This window comes from Mobula birostris, chromosome 24 (assembly GCF_030028105.1).
Source record: "Mobula birostris isolate sMobBir1 chromosome 24, sMobBir1.hap1, whole genome shotgun sequence".
In the NCBI taxonomy this organism is placed as follows: domain Eukaryota; kingdom Metazoa; phylum Chordata; class Chondrichthyes; order Myliobatiformes; family Myliobatidae; genus Mobula; species Mobula birostris.
The window spans coordinates 6,070,441-6,086,396 of record NC_092393.1 but is presented as its reverse complement, the minus strand read 5'-3'; the positions used below and the strand labels follow the sequence as shown (position 1 = coordinate 6,086,396).

At 45.0% G+C, this 15,956-nt stretch overlaps 1 protein-coding gene across 2 annotated transcripts in view; it reads left to right on the top strand.

The window, feature by feature from the left end:
- itgb4 (integrin, beta 4) overlaps window positions 1-11,202 on the top strand; it is a 146,251-nt gene extending 135,049 nt beyond the window's left edge. For both annotated transcript variants that reach the window (XM_072242036.1, XM_072242035.1), the window contains exons 38-42: window positions 1,280-1,468; window positions 4,484-4,639; window positions 5,558-5,722; window positions 6,375-6,488; window positions 6,628-11,202. In XM_072242036.1, coding sequence (XP_072098137.1) covers window positions 1,280-1,468; window positions 4,484-4,639; window positions 5,558-5,722; window positions 6,375-6,488; window positions 6,628-6,752 — 749 coding nt within the window. In that variant the 3' untranslated portion in view covers window positions 6,753-11,202. The remainder of the gene's footprint in view (window positions 1-1,279; window positions 1,469-4,483; window positions 4,640-5,557; window positions 5,723-6,374; window positions 6,489-6,627) is intronic.
- Window positions 11,203-15,956: the final 4,754 nt, after the last annotated feature.

Here is a 15,956-nt window from a genome sequence, read left to right as displayed (position 1 = left end):
AAGTTCTCTGAATCAGTGTTTCTCCCCAGTGATCAAAACTAATACTCACTGGAAAAAACTTGGGAGGAACTACCAGGGCCACTGCCTTATAGCTGCAGTAACACAGGTTCACTACTGACTTGGCCCTGGTTAGAGATGAGTTAATCCTTTGTAATCCTCTCACCAGCATTAATGGCCAGGTGACTTAGTGATGAGAAGGCCACCTTCCATAAGCAACACATGTCTAGGGTTGGTATGATTCGGGGTTCAACCAAACAGGAAGGTTGGAATGTTCTGACGCGGGACATGAATTGTAGTGAGTGCTGGGTAAATACTTCCCCATGCACGGCTATCATTCACCAGAAAAATAACAGATCGTACACTAGCATGAAATTACAAAGGAAGTATATTTACCAATATTTCAACTTTAACGAACAGTTAACCGATAAAGTAAAAGGGTCCGTGGCAGTTAAATCAGTCTAAGTGTGCACCTAAACGTTGGAGCTCGTTCCTGAAGCAGTCAGGTGTTTTGCTTTACTTACGCACTGAACCCACATTCTGCATGAAGCCACAGTTTGAACTTCCCTTGGAGACTATCTTGAATGAACTGGCTAACTCAGGAACATTTCCTCCTTGTAACCATTCATCTGCACAAAGAGCTTCTTACAATGGGGTCCCTCCTGCAAACATCTTCCCCTGCACTCCACTCTGCAGCTCCTGCAAATGACCCCAGACCAGACTACTATCCTTCAGAAATCTGATCCCATCCAGCTCTCTCAAATCTTCCAAACTGGGCAAACTGTTACAACATGTTACCAAGACAAACCCAATTGGCTAATACAACATTCCTAGGTTGGCCAAATGGCTCCTGATCTTTAAACACTAATCCACCAAGGTTATTAACAGGGCATACTGCATTTGCAGAAAACTGCTAAAATAAGAATACCTCACAGCATGGCAGAAACCTTAACCAGGACATTTCACCTTCAGTAGTGGTGACTGAAACTTGTGCAGGTACAGGCAGTTTTACAGACATGGATGTAGTGGAATTTCTCCATGTGGGCAGGACAGGTGCCCGAGCCTGCGATCAGCAGTCCTCCCAATTCTGAGGTGAATCTATACTGATGAAAGGCAAGCTGAGCTTTGTGATGCAGGAGAGCTTCTGGAATGAGGCAATGTGGTTCACTTGTGGGAGTGAGGTATCCATTAGTGAATCCGTGCTGATCAGACAGGTGAGGAGAGCCATGAGCTGTGGTTACCAGCCAGTCACTGTAAGCTGATGTTGTCTCTTATGTTCCAGGTGAGATGAAGTCGGTGGAGATCTCGGACCCAAATGAAAACTCGCTGATTATCAATGACCTTCTTCCCAACTACTCCTACATGTTCAAGGTCAAGGCTCTGAGTGAAAAGGGCTGGGGGCCAGACCGCGAAGGAGTCATCACCATTGAATCCAAAGTGGACCCTATGAGTCCCCTCAGCCCAGTCCCAGGTAATGCTCCCTCCGGTTTAAGGTGGCTTGATCAGTGAGGGATGAGACGTGGCAATGTTGCACAGTCTGCCTTAAGCCTGGAGACTCCTGCACTGCTGCTCTTTGGCCTGAACTTAACTTCATGAGAAAATTCAACTGATTGCTATTTGATTAAATAACCATGTGCTGTACTTCATGGCTGGAGACTGGGCCAATATAAACAACCAAACTAAATTCATGTTGGAGTAATAATTCTAAATTTGATCTTCACCATTACCTGTACAACCACATTCTTATTAATCAAAATATATTGGTAATACTCAGCTGGTAAGGCAATTTTTGCGGAAAGAGAGAAGGGGAGAGAGTTAAAGGAAAAGGGCTAATGTTTCAGGTTGGCCAATCTAATGAATTCTTTCCCTGTCTATTCAGACGCTGCCTGACCTAATGAGTGTTTCCAGCATCTTACGTCTAAATTGCAGATTTCCAGAATCTGAAGTTTTCTTCGGCTTCACCAATATGTTGTTTGTGTGATCTTGCTCTACACCTATTCCTTTCTGCATGCAATAACTTGTATAAACACCACACCTTTAGCATAGGAAACATATCAAGGTACCTTACCAGTACTGGTTTTGTGGGTACAAAGGAGATTTCAAAGCAATGAGGGGATGCTAAGGAGCTCATTTTAAGAGAGACATGGGAGGCTGGATCCTGCAGAGGCAGAGCTCGCAATAAGCTTGGGAGGATGAAAAGTGCCGGTACTGGGGCAGGGCAGAGATCTCAAAGGCTTGTAGGGTGGAGGAGGCTAACTAGGTGAGGAAGGATGAGTCTATAGAGGGATTAAGAACTTGAACGCATTACCAGAGGAGCTAATTCAGGACAGCGAGCGCAGGGCCATGGGACAATGAATGAGATGAGACAGCTGGGGCAAAGGCTCCAGAGGTTCTATGTATATATTTTTTAAACAAAATAGCTCTGAAAGGAATTTAAATGTTTGTCATTAGTGTTATTTCACAGAGGATCGGCCAGGACTGCTTCCACTCTGGGAAGGCTTTTTCCATGCTGTTTTATTCACAGTCAGCCTCGGCCTTAGCTCCACACATTTTACAAAAACCCTTTGTGTCGTTCGTTTTATAATGATGGATCTCATATCAGAGTCCATAAATATCATTAAATGGTTGCTGGAGAAATAGCAGCTGCTTCTTCCCCTGTAGACTTACTCTTAGCATTTGCTCATCACTCATTTTAACTCCTCTTGTAAAATTCATGCCGATTTCTCAAAAGTTATCTGGTAAATTTCTAAACAATGTCAATAAAAAAATCTTCAGCTGTCTCAGTTTCACATTACTTTGGTTTAGGCTTCCTCATTTTCTGCCTGTCATTAATTATTTTCCATCTATTGTCCCTTCGCCACCATACCACAGCTAATTACTGAGATAGAAAAAGGTTTCTGCAGAATTTTTGATCTTGTTATATAGGATCTCTCCCAGTGTATCAGTTATAAATCCTCATCTCATTAATGGTCTAAAGTTCATACCTCTATTTTTTTAACAGCAGACTCAACCACATTTTCACCTAGCATATCTTTGCCTTCTACCTTGTTGATCAAATTTATACACTGGTAATTCCCACAACTGAGTAACATGCACAAAATGCTGGAGGAACTCAGCAGGTCAGCTAGCATCTATGGAGAGGAATGAACAGTCAAAACTTCAGGCCAAGACCCTTCATCGGGACTGGAAAGGAAGGGGAAAAAAGACAATTAAAAGATGGACAGAGGAGCACAAGCTGGCAGGTGACAGGTGAGACCAGGTGGGAGTGTGGTTAGGAAGATGGGAGGAGATGTGAGAAACTGGGAGGTGATAGCTGGAAGAGGCAAAGGGCTGAAGAGGGAATCTTATAGGAGAGGACAGTGGACCATGGGAAAAAAGGGAGGAAAGTGAGGAACCATTGGGAACTGTTAGGCAAGTCATGAGGTTGGGGGATAAGAGAAAGGAATAAGATGACCCCCTATAACTGGATCTTATAATTTGAACTCTCTGGTACGTTTTTTCCCAAGCAATGCATTGCTCATTCTAAGTGAATTATTCTTTTCTTTTCAAATATTTTTATTGTTATATTATACAAAAAAATAACACGAGTACATTGAAGTAAGAACACTTACAATGTCTCAAAAAAGACATCATCTTAAGGATTGAAAAAAAATTTGTGATAACAAAAAAAACCTACTAAGCAGAAAAAGTGAGGAAAAAAGAACCCATTACCCAGTACAACCGCAGAGTCATGCGTCATACAAGAAGCTTCTAAAACTAAACATCAAACCGCCTAACTGAATTATTCACCACAGTCTGGTTTTGGTATTGATTATGTGATGTTTTTCACATTAAATTTTAATCCACAAATTAATTTTGGTCTCCACCAATATATTTTGGATCCTTAAGTTTGATATGATCAGGAAGTAATGTTGCTGCTGTATAAAACTTTGGTTAGGCTGCACTTGAAGTATTGTGTGCAATTCTGGAAGTGATGGCGCAGAAGAGGCTTACAGGATGCTGCCTGGATTAGAGAGTAGAAGCTACAAGGAGAGATTGGACAAACTAGGGTTGTTTTCTTTGGAGCGAGAGAAGCCATGGGGAGGCCTGATAGAAATTTATAATGAGAGGATTAGACAGTCAGAATAATTATTTCCGGAGCAGAAATGTCAGTGTTCTAAAGGATATGCATTTACGGTGAGAGGGGTAAACCTGAAAGGGGATGCCCTTGTGAATGGTGGCACAGAGAGGGGTAGACCTGGGAAGGTGCTGCCAGGGGTGGTGGGGGGAGCAGATATTCTGGAGGTTTTAGATAGATATCGCTGGATTGTTGGGATATGGATCACGTGCAGTCAGAAAAGATTTGCTTTGTCATTGTGTTTGGTACACACAGTGTGGGCTGGATGGCCTGTTCCTCTCCTGTACTGTACTAGGCTGTGTGCTGTGGTGTTACTGGGAGTTCTCCACCATTGCCTGGAGTTGCTAATGTGCTATATTCCCCCTGCAGGTTCACCGTTCACACTGAGCACACCCAGTGCGCCCGGACCACTAGTGTTCACTGCGGTCAACCCAGAGCTGCTGAAACTGAACTGGGAGAAGCCCCGTAAACCAAACGGGGACATTCTGGGTTACCTGGTGACCTGTGAACCACTGGATGGCAAAGGTGAGCATTGCTGCGGACTCGATCATCACCTGCTCCACAGGAGAATGGTGCCTTTGCTCTGTTGGTAGCACCTCCTGAAAGGCAGAGGGCTGTGAGTTTGATGGGGATACTCAGCATCTGTGGGGAGAGGCATTTACTCTTCAGGCTGATGTGGGCACGTTGGGAAGATCTGTCCTCAGAAGTCCTATCTACTGAAGAGACAGAAGTTTGAGGTCAGATCTTTTGAGAGGTGGTGGATGCGCTATAGTAATCGACACAGAACTGGGTGTTTCCTGTGTCCTGAGTGTCCTGCCCTTTGGAGAAGCATCTGTGCCCTGGATACAAAGGTCAGTCAAGATGGTTACAAGACAGAGAACACAGCAGGGTCCCTTGTAGTGTTAGCTACATCAAACAAGGATAGAGAGTCCCTGTACCAGTCAAGTCCTCAACAGCACAACAGCTGTTTGTCGGTCAGTGGCGCTGTCCACCATCACTGTGCCACCATTCACAAAGGGCAGTCATCGGCTGGGCAAGGAACCCGTTGAGTTGGGTGTGTCTGGAAACCCTGCAAGATGACTGTTCTCCTGGTTATCATAGTCTGAGTGGCCTGGGTGATGGATATCCCATCCTCCTGGCTCTCCTCTGTGTGTCAGACACCTCCTTGATACTGCTGTCATGTGTTACGTCTGCCGGAGGTGAATGAAAGTCTGTTTCTCCAGCCGTCTCACGTTGAGCCCAAGACTCCCAGACTCCGTGACCGTGACCACAACCACTCCCACTCCTGCCCCTGCATGTACCTCACCCTGTGATCAGCTGACTGTCCCACTTCCCTCCCACCTGTGCTGTGTTCCCATCAGCTGGCTGCCCTGTTACTTATTACCTATTGCACTGAAAGGCTGTCATCACTTTTAGCCAGAGTGCCCCAATTTTCTCCAACAGATGAGATCAAGACCTATCAAGTGGAAGGGGATGATGCAGAGATGACTCTAATGGTGCCTCACCTCAGAGAGAATGTCCCATACAAGTTCAAGGTTCAGGCAAAGACGACACAAGGTTTTGGTCCAGAGCGCGAAGGGATCATCACCATCGAGTCTCAGGACAGAGGTGAGAGACCGTGCAGTTCCTATTCGGGCATATCCTGTGCTGAGAGTGGCTTGGACATAGTGCGTCTGTGTACTTTCTAGTTGGGGCTTGGGTAGGGGATGGGTGGGACAAGGTGGGGATTCAGTTAGTGGGCCGTTGAGCCTGTTGGTGAGGAGGGCAAGTGTGGGGTTGGGAGTGAGCATGTGGATGGGAGCTGGCTGGTTGTGGGGTGGGGTGGGGTGGGGGTAGGTTATGTGGGTGGGTGGGAGGGTCTGCAGCTTTAAGTCCGACTTCCCAGTTGTTTCAAAAGAAGGAAATTGTGCACTGGGCACGGAGGTCCTCAGTTCCTGCTGGGAAGGACAGTAAGTTGTTTTCTGGTTTAGGAGCAGGATGTCCTGTGTTGCTGTAAGAGTGGCTCTGGGACTTTACAGCCCAATTTCCTGCAGTTGGGATGATCTTGAGGTAAAGGGCCCAAGATGGGCAGTGAGAGAGAGCTGCTTGGCAAAGGTGCCAGAGGGGGGGTCTCCTGGTGAGGAGGGTGAGCGTGAGAGGATGGGTGTGTGTGTGTGTGTGTGTGTGTGTGTGTGTGTTACATTTAATGGGCAGTGCTGGCTCCCAGCAGCTTGTTTGCATTCTGTGTTTTAACGGCTCTAATCTGCTCTTCGTTTCCAAGCGAGTGTTTCCAAGTTCAGCAAGCAGATGGTGATGAGACATGAAGGCTTCATTCCTGGTACCATGCAGACTGAGACCAGCCTGATGGAGTCCAGCATTGACCCCTTCTTCTCAGGTTGGTGCTGAATACCCCCTTATGTTTGTGAATGAACCCTCAGCCCTTATTAAACCTTGTGAAGCTTTTAATTTCCTGATATGCGAACTCTGGATCTGCAGAGTAATCCCTGAGGTTAATCTTCTGCCTTCCTTTTCAGATGGAATGACTGTAACAACACAAAGGATGGAGGGTGGGACCTCCATCACCCAGCAAATCACTCGGACCATGATGACCAGTGGAACAGTCACCAAACAAGTGGAGAGGAAGTTTTATGAGGCCTGATTATGACATGGCCTCTACAAAGTCCTGATCTTTGGACTCAATATTAAACCATGCCAATGAACAACCTCTGAAGCCGCCTTGAACTCTGCTTGTCAGCATCTTAAATAAGGGAGCACCTTTAAAGTGAACAATTGCTATGGATGCTTGTTCTGGTCTGTGTGCGGGATTGCAGGTCTTGACACCTCTGTGATACTCCTGTAAAGTGTTCTGTCTGCCAAAGGTGAACGGAAGGCTCTTCCCCAGCTCTTTCAACATCCAGTTGTCTCACTTTGAGTCAAAGACTCCCTGGAGGAGATGAACATACTGAAGATACTGCTGCCAGCTGCATTCTGAATGCAAGAGCCTTGTCATAGCCAACAGAAGCATTCCATCCACTGCCCGTAGACACGCTGACCCTTAGGGTCACTTGTATTGTTGAACGATGTCTGTTGAGCTCACTCTTTCAGTTGGTTATCTGCTACTAATCACCGTAGAATATTTAGAAATGATGATTAACACTGGAAACGAGCACAAAGCTTTGATGCCAACATGTCATGGGTTTGCATTCTGTGTTTTTATAACTGTTAAATTTCCTTGTCCTCTCCAAGCATGTGTATCTCCCATATTCTTTGTACGGGCATTAACACTTATCCTAAATGAGGTAGTTGTTCTGTATTCCTGAGTGTCCCGACTGGGTTCATTCAGTTAGTTTAAAGATTAATTGGTTACTATGAACCCGTTCCACATCTGCAAACTCCCTATTCGATTAAAAGCTCCTCATAACTGACAGAACTCATTTGCTGACCAACTCCAGGTCTGTTAACCTTGGGAACAAGCTCCAGGAACACACTGTCAACTGCCTGTCTCCGTACACCGGGCAGTGTATGTTTGAATTTATGGGGAGTGTTGGCACGAGGAATGGTCGTAGAGGGCAGGGTATCCCTTCCTTCTGAGAGGGAACTTGCACTGTCCTGTCCTCTTTTCCTGTTATTCCAACGAATCACACTTTCCAGTTTGTGTGTGCAGCCCAAAAGAAAGTGCTCACCTAGTCACTGTTTAAATACAATGAGAGATTCTGCCCTCTCCACCCTGTTAGACAGCGTTCCAAATCCCGCCATTCGCTGGGGGGAATATGTTCCAAATCCCGCCACTCACTGGGGGGAATATGTTCCAAATCCCGCCACTCACTAGGAGGAGTACGTTCCAAATCCCGCCACTCACTGGGGGGAGTACGTTCCAAATCCCGCCACTCACTGGGGGGAATATGTTCCAAATCCCGCCACTCACTGGGGGGGAGGGGTACGTTCCAAATCCCGCCACTCACTGGGGGGGTACAAAACGTGCAGGTGTCTGCAGATCGAGCATTTCACCACCAACAGCCAGGAGGTTCCTGCAGTTCGGAATCTCACCTGCTGACTTTTTCCTGTTGATCAGTGACTGCTCCTCTGTTGAGGTACCTGTCAGATGGGGACAAACCAACTGAAAACTTTCTTCTCTGAAGCTAAAGTATTGCTGCAGTGCTAAAGAGGATTAAGCCATTTTGATCGTGTATTTTTATTTCTCTGGGCTGAAATCGTCTTGCATGCTTTGGATTTGCTTTGGAGTAGTCCCACTCTTCCTGGTGCCAGTCTGTATTGACCAAACCCTCCAAAGGTTGAGGTTCACAAGCCTGACAGGTCCGAGTTTAAGCCCCTGTCTAATCCCAGTTTCAACAGTCCCACTAACATTGTTGCTGTTACAGGAAGTTAATGGTGGAGTGGGAAGGGAGTGGTAGCTGCAAATCAGCTGATACTAGAGGTTAGGCGATAAAGAGATGATGCACAAAAATTAACTACTTGGATGCTCTCTCTCTGTAAGTTTGGCTTGTCCAGTATATTCCTCCTGCTGACATTCATGGATTTTGAAATGTAAGAAAATACTTCTTGTGCATTTATAATATATAAGTCTCATACATTCAGTAATCTTATTTCTGTTTTTTTTAAGTCATGTTTCCCTACTGGCTATCTCAGGCAAAGGAAGATTTACTGTTATAGGAAACGGATTTAATCAGGAATATCAAGTGAACTGAGCTGCTACTGCTGTCCGCCACAGTCAGTGTGAGCCAACAGACAGCTAGGCTAGTTACCAGAACTCCCTGTGCCATAGTCCCTACAGATCGCTCCCTCCACAGTGACCTAATTCAGAATGATTGTACTTTATCGCCTGGTGCTTGGAGTGACACAGGAATAGACATTTAGTCCTGCAAGCTTGCTCTGGACTTCTGTTAGACCAGAGATGATCTGTTCCTCAAATCCTTGGCTCTTAAATCCCATCATGATATTCCTCAAAAACTCCTAGACATTCTTGTTACACACCACACTCTTAGAATAATAGAGCATGGAGAAAGGTGCTTCAACAACTCGTCCATACCAGCCAAGGTTCCCGTCTAAGCTAGTCCCACTATCCATGCACCTGTCCAACTGTCTTTAGACTATGACATAGGAGCAGAATTAGGCCATTTGGCCCATTGAGTCTGCTCTGCCTTTCTGTCATGGCTGATATATTATCCCTGTCAACCCCATTACTCTGCCTTCTCCCCCAAACCCTGGACACCCAGACTAACCAAGAACCTATTAACCTCTGTTTTAAATGTACTTAAATGACATGACCTCCAAGATTCACAAGATTCCAAAGATTCACCACCCTTTGGCTAAAGAAGTACCTCCTCATCTCTGTTCTACATGGGCATTCTTCTATTCCCAGGCTGTGCCCTTTGTTTCTAGACTCGCTCACTATAGGAAATAACTCCTTTCCACATCTACTCTGCCTAGACCTTTCATTCAATATTCAATAGGCTTCAATGACATCCTCATTCATTCATTCTTCTAAACTCCAGTGAGTAAAGGACCAGAGCCTTTGAAGGGTCCTCATACATTAACCCCTTCATTCTCAGAATCATTCTTGTGAACTTCCTCTGGACCATCTCCAATGCCAACACATTTTTTCTTAGATAATGGGCCCAAGTGCAGTCTGATCAATGCCTTATAAAGCCTCAGCATAACATTCTCACTCTTGTATTCTAGTCTCTTGGGTTAACTCTTTCAGAATCCTGGAGCGTAGTTCATCTGGTCTGGGTACTTGTCTGCCTTCAGACCTTTCAGCTTCCCAAGCAGCTTTTCCTTAGTAACAGCAACTGCACTTACTTCTGTCCCCTGACTCTCGCTCTGGCACACTGCTGCTGTCACCCACAACAAAGGCTGATGCAAAATACTCCTACCATTCATCTACCATTTCTTTGTCCCCGTTACTCCCACTCCAATGCCGTTTTCCAGCGGTCCAGTATCCACTCTCTCCTCTCTTTTACTTTTATATATCTGGGAAAAAAAAGCATTTTTATCTTATTTAAATTATTGGCTAGTTTACCTTCATATTTCATCTTTTCTCTTATGTTTTTTAAGCTGCCTTCTGTTTGTTTTTAAAAGCTTCCCAGTCCTCTAACTTCCTTCGAATATTTGCTATTATATGCCCTGTCTGTAGCTTTCATGCTGTCTTTGACTTCTCTTGTCACCCATAGTTCCCTCATCCTCTCTTCAGAATACTTCATCTTTAGGATGTATCTATCCAGCACCTTCTGAATTGCCCCTAAAACTACAGCCATTACTGTTCTGCCATCATCCCTGCTTGTGTCCCCTTCCAATCAACTTTGGCCAGCTCCTCTCTCACACCTCTGTCTTACTCTTTACTCCACTGATACATCGGATTTTATCTTCTCCCTCTCAAATGGTAGGATGAATTTTATCATATTGTGATCATTGCCTTCCAAGGGTTCCTTTATATAGAACATCGAACAGGCCATTTGGTCCACAGTGTTATGCTGAACCAGCCAAAAAGTAAATTTTTTAAAAGAACAAGAATTAATCTTTTCTACCCACACAATTGATGGAGGCAGACATGAGAGCACGGAGGAATATCTGGTGAAACTTCTGAAATGCCTGCTTCGCTGCTGTTGCTACTGAGTGATCCGAAATCTCCAGAGGGGAAGGCCCTGAATCCTCGGCTTTGCCTGTTGCTTGGCAGTCAGGGCCGGGGTCGAAGTGCTCGGCAGAGATGGTGCTCGGTGTCGGAGGGCTGGTCGGAGGCTCAAAGTTTTCGGACGGACTCAGAGTTGGCTGCGGTCGGGTGTTTCCAGGATGCTGCATTGGCAAATTTGCGGCACTGGAAGCTCATGGCAGGGAGAGTTTCTCCGTTCTACCGTCTGCGTGAGATGTTGGGGCTATCAGGACTTTGAGACTTTTTTTTAACCATGCCCATGGTCTGTTCTTATCAAATTATGGTATTGCTTTGCACTGTTGTAACTATATGTTATAATTATGTGTTTTTTGTTAGTTTTTCAGTCTTGGTCTGTCTTGTGTTTCTGTGATATCATACTGGAGGAACATTGTATCATTTCTTAATGCATGTATTTCTAAATGACAATAAATAAGGGCTGAGAGTCCTCATAATCTAATTTCCATATCATTCATCTTCCTTATATTTATGTGCCTGTCCAAACTTCTCTTAAAAGCCTCCAATTTACATGCCTTGATCACCATTCCAGGCAGCACATTCCAGATATCCGCCACTCTCTGAGTGAAAAAACTTACCCCTCACATCCCCTTTGAACGTACTCCCTTTCATCTTCAATGCATGCCCTGAGGTATCAGACACTTACACACTGGGAAAAAGATACTCCCTGTCTATTATATCTGTGCCTCTCATAATCTTATGAACCTCTATTAGATATTCCCTCAACCTTAGCCACTCCAGAGAAAACAACTCAAGTTTGTCCAAGCCAAAGAGAGGGTATATAATATAAGTAGTGGGAAGTTAGAGGATTAGGAAGCTTTTAAAAAGCAACAGAAGACAGCTAAAAATATAAATAAGGAAAAGGAGGTAAACTAGCAAATAATAATGAAGAGGCGACCAAAATTTTCTTCAGCTATGTAAAGAGTGAAAGAGAGGCGAGAGTAGATATTGGACCACTGGAAAATGATGCTGGAGAGGTAGTAAAGGAGGACAAAAATGGCAGATGAACTGAATAAGTATTTTGCATCAGTCTTTACTGTGGAAGACACGAGCCGTATGCTAGAAGTTCAAGAGTGTCGGGGCAGAAGTGTGTAAAGTTGCCATTACTAGGGAGAAGGTTCCTGGAAAACAAAGGTCTGAAGGTAGATAATTCACCCGGACCAGATGGTCTACACCCCAGGGTTCTGAAAGAGGTGGCTGAAGAGATTGTGGAGGTATTAGCAATGATCTTTCAAGAATCAATGAATTCTACCATGGTTCTGGAGGACGAGAAAATTGCAAATGTGACTTCACTCTTCAAGAAGGGAGAGAGGCAGAAGAAAGGAAATTAAAGGCCAGTTACTTTGGCCTCAGTAGTTATGAAGATGTTGGAGTCAATTGTTAAGGATGTGGTTTGAGGTAGCTGGGCCCACATCAGAATCAGATTTGTTATCACCAGTATGTGGCACGAAATTTGTTAACTTAGCAGCAGCAGTTCAATGCAGTATATAATATAGAACAAAAAAAACAATAAATAAATAGATTATAGTATATGTGTATTGAATAGATTAAAAATTGTGCAAAAACCAGAAATAATGTATATTTAAAAAGTGAGGTAGTGTTTATGGGTTCAATATCTATTTAGGAATCAGATGGTAGAGGGGAAGAAGCTGTTCCTGAATCGCTGAGTGTGTGCCTTCAGGCTTCTGTATCTCGTACCTGATGGTAACAGTGAGAGAAGGGCATGCCCTGGGTGCTGGAGGTCCTTAATAATGGATGCTGCCTTTCTGAGACACCACTCCCTAAAGATGTCCTGGGTACTTGGTAGGCTAGTACCCAAGATGGAGCTGACTAAATTTACAACCCTCTGCAGCTTCTTTCAGTCCTGTGCAGTAGCACCTCCCGCCATACCAGACAGTGATGCAGCCTGTCAGAATGCTCTCCACAGTACAACTATAGAAGTTTTTTGAGTGTATTTGTTGACATACCAAATCTCTTCAAACTCCTAATGAAATATAGTTAACACAAAATAATCTGCAGATGCTGTGATCAAAGCAACACTTACAGTACGCTGGATGAACTCAGCAGGTCGGGCAGCATCAGTGGAAATGATGAGTCGACGTTTCGGGCCATAACCCTTTGTCAGGACTGAAGAATGAAAGATGGCAAAGGATTTGAAGAATGCTTGTAGGTTCAGTTGAAAGACCAGTAATTTGAAAGACAAAGGGGTGGGGGAGGGGAAGCATTGACGTCATAGGCAGGAAAACAATGGGTAGTAGAAGAAGGAGGCGGAACCATGAGGGAGGTGATAGGCAGCTGGGGGAGGGGGCAGAGTGAAATAGGGATAGAGGAGGGGGGGGAGGGAATTACCGGAAGTTGGAGAATTCTATGTTCATACCAAGGAGCTAGAGACTACCTAGATGGTATATGAGGTGTTGCTCCTCCAACCTGAGTTTAGCCTCATCATGACAGTAGAGGAGGCCATGTATGGACATATCTGAATGGGAATGGGAAGCAGAGTTGAAGTGGGTGGCTACCGGGAGATCCTGTCTGTTTTGGCGGTTGGAGCGGAGTTGCTCGACGAAGTGGTCCCCCAATCTGCGTCGGGTTTCATCGATGTAGAGGAGGCCACACCGGGAGCACTGGATGCAATAGATGACCCCAACAGACTCACAATTGAAGTGTTGCCTCACCTGGAAGGACTGTTTGAGGCCCTGAATGGTGCCTCCTTCTTCTACTACCCATTGTTTTCCTGCCTATGATGTCGATGCTTCCCCTCCCCCACCCCTTTGTCTTTCAAATTACTGGTCTTTCAACTGAACCTACAAGCATTCTTCAAATCCTTCCACCTCCTTCATTCTTCAGTCCTGATGAAGGGTTCCGGCCCGAAATGTCAACTGATCGTTTCCACTGATGCTGCCCGATCCGCTGAGTTCATCCAGCGTACTGTAAGTGTTGCAATGAAATATAATTGCTGTCTTGTCTTCTTTATAACTGCATCAATATGTTGGGACCAGGTTAGATCCACAGAGATCTTGACACCCAGGAACTTGAAGCTGCTCACTCTCTCCACTTCTGGTTCCTCTATAAAGATTGGTATGTGTTCCTTCGTCTTACCCTTCCTGAAGTCCACAATCAGCTCTTTCATCTTACTGACATTGAGTGCAGGTTGTTGCTGTGACAGTACTCCCTAGTTGGCATATCTTGCTCCTATACACCCTCTTGTCTCCATCTGAAATTCCACCAACAGTGGTTGTATCATCAGCAAATTTATAGATGGTGTTTGAGCTATGCCTAGCCACACAGTCATGGGTATAGAGAGAGTAGAGCAGTGGGCTAAGCACACACCCCTGAGGTGCACCAGTGTTGATCATCAGCGAGGAGGAGATGTTATCACCAATCTGCACAGATTGCGGTCTTCTGGTTAGGAAGTCAAGGATCCAATTGCAGAGGGAGGTACAGATGCCCAGGTTCTGCAACTTCTCAATCAGGATTGTGGGAATGATGGTATTAAAACCGGAGCTATAGTCGATGTACAGCATTCTGACATAGGTGTTTGTGTTGTCCAGGTGGTCTAAAGACGTGTGAAAAGCCATTGAGATTGTGTCTGCTATTGACCTATTGTGGTGATAGACAAATTGCAGTGGGTCCAGGTCCTTGCTGAGGCAGGAGTTCAGTCTGGTCATGACCAACCTCTCAAAGCATTTCATCACTGTCGATGTGAGTGCTACCGGGCGATAGTCATTAAGGCAGCTCACATTACTCTTCTTAGGCACTGGTACAGCAGGGATCTTCATAGCTGTAGTTATATTCTCTCTTTCAAGGCTGGCATTGAAGGCATTGAGTTCATCTGGTAGTGAGGCATCGCTGCCATTCATACTGGTGGGTTCGCTTTGTAGGAAGCAATGTCTTGCAAACCATGCCAGAGTTGTTGTACATCCAATGTCACCTCCAACCTCATTCAAAATTGTCTCTTCACCCTTGAAATAGCCTTCTGTAAATCATACCTGATTTTCTGGAACAAACCTGGGTCACCAGACTTGAATGCCACAGATCTAGCCTTCAGCAAACAATGTATCTCCTGGTTCATCCATGGCTTTTAGTTTGGGAATGTACAGTAAGTCTTTGTGGGCACACACTCATCCACATAATGAAGTTGTTAACAACTGCAGCATGCTCATCCAGATTTGAAGATGAATCCCTGAGTACAGTCCAGTCCACCGATTCAAAGCATGATAAAATAGGCTGTAGACAGCCTGGTTTCCTCAAAGGAAAATCTTGCCTGACAAATCTGTTGGAATTCTTTGAAGAAATAACAAGCAGGATAGACAAAGGAGAACCAGTGGATGTTGTGTATTTGGGTTGACAGAAGGGTTTTGACAAAGTGCCACACATGAGGCTGCTTAACAAATCAAGAGCCGATAATACTACAGGAAAGATAGTAGCATGAATAGAGCATTGGCTGATTGTCAGGAGGCAAAGAGTGGGAATAAAGGGGGCCTTTTCTGGTTGGCAGCCAGTGACCAGTGGTGCTCCACTGGGGTCTGTGTTGGGACTGCTTCTTTTTACATTGTACAGGGTGACCAAGGATGGGAGCTCAACGTTCAGGGGTATTCAATATTCAGGAGGGATAGACATGAAGGAAGGGGAGGTGGGGTGGCGTTGCTGGTTAAAGAAGAGATTAACGCAATAGAAAGGAAGGACAAGCCGGGAAGATGTGGAATCGATATGGGTAGAGCTGCGTAACACTAAGGTGCAGAAGACGCTGGTGGGAGCTGTGTACAGGCCACCTAACAGTAGTAGTGAGGTCGGAGATGGTATTAAACAGGAAATTAGAAATGTGTGCAATAAAGGAACAGCAGTTATAATGGGTGACTTCAATCTACATGTAGATTGGGTGAACCAAATTGGTAAAGGTGCTGAGGAAGAGGATTTCTTGGAATGTATGCGGGATGGTTTTTTGAACCAACATGTCAAGGAACCAACTAGAGAGCAGGCTATTCTGGACTGGGTCTTGAGCAATGAGGAAGGGTTAATTAGCAATCTTGTCGTGAGAGGCCCCTTGGGTAAGAGTGACCATAATATGGTGGAATTCTTCATTAAGATGGAGAGTGACATAGTTAATTCAAAAACAAAGGTTCTGAACTTAAAGAGGGGTAGCTTTGAAGATATGAGACGTGAATTAGCTAAGATAGACTGGCA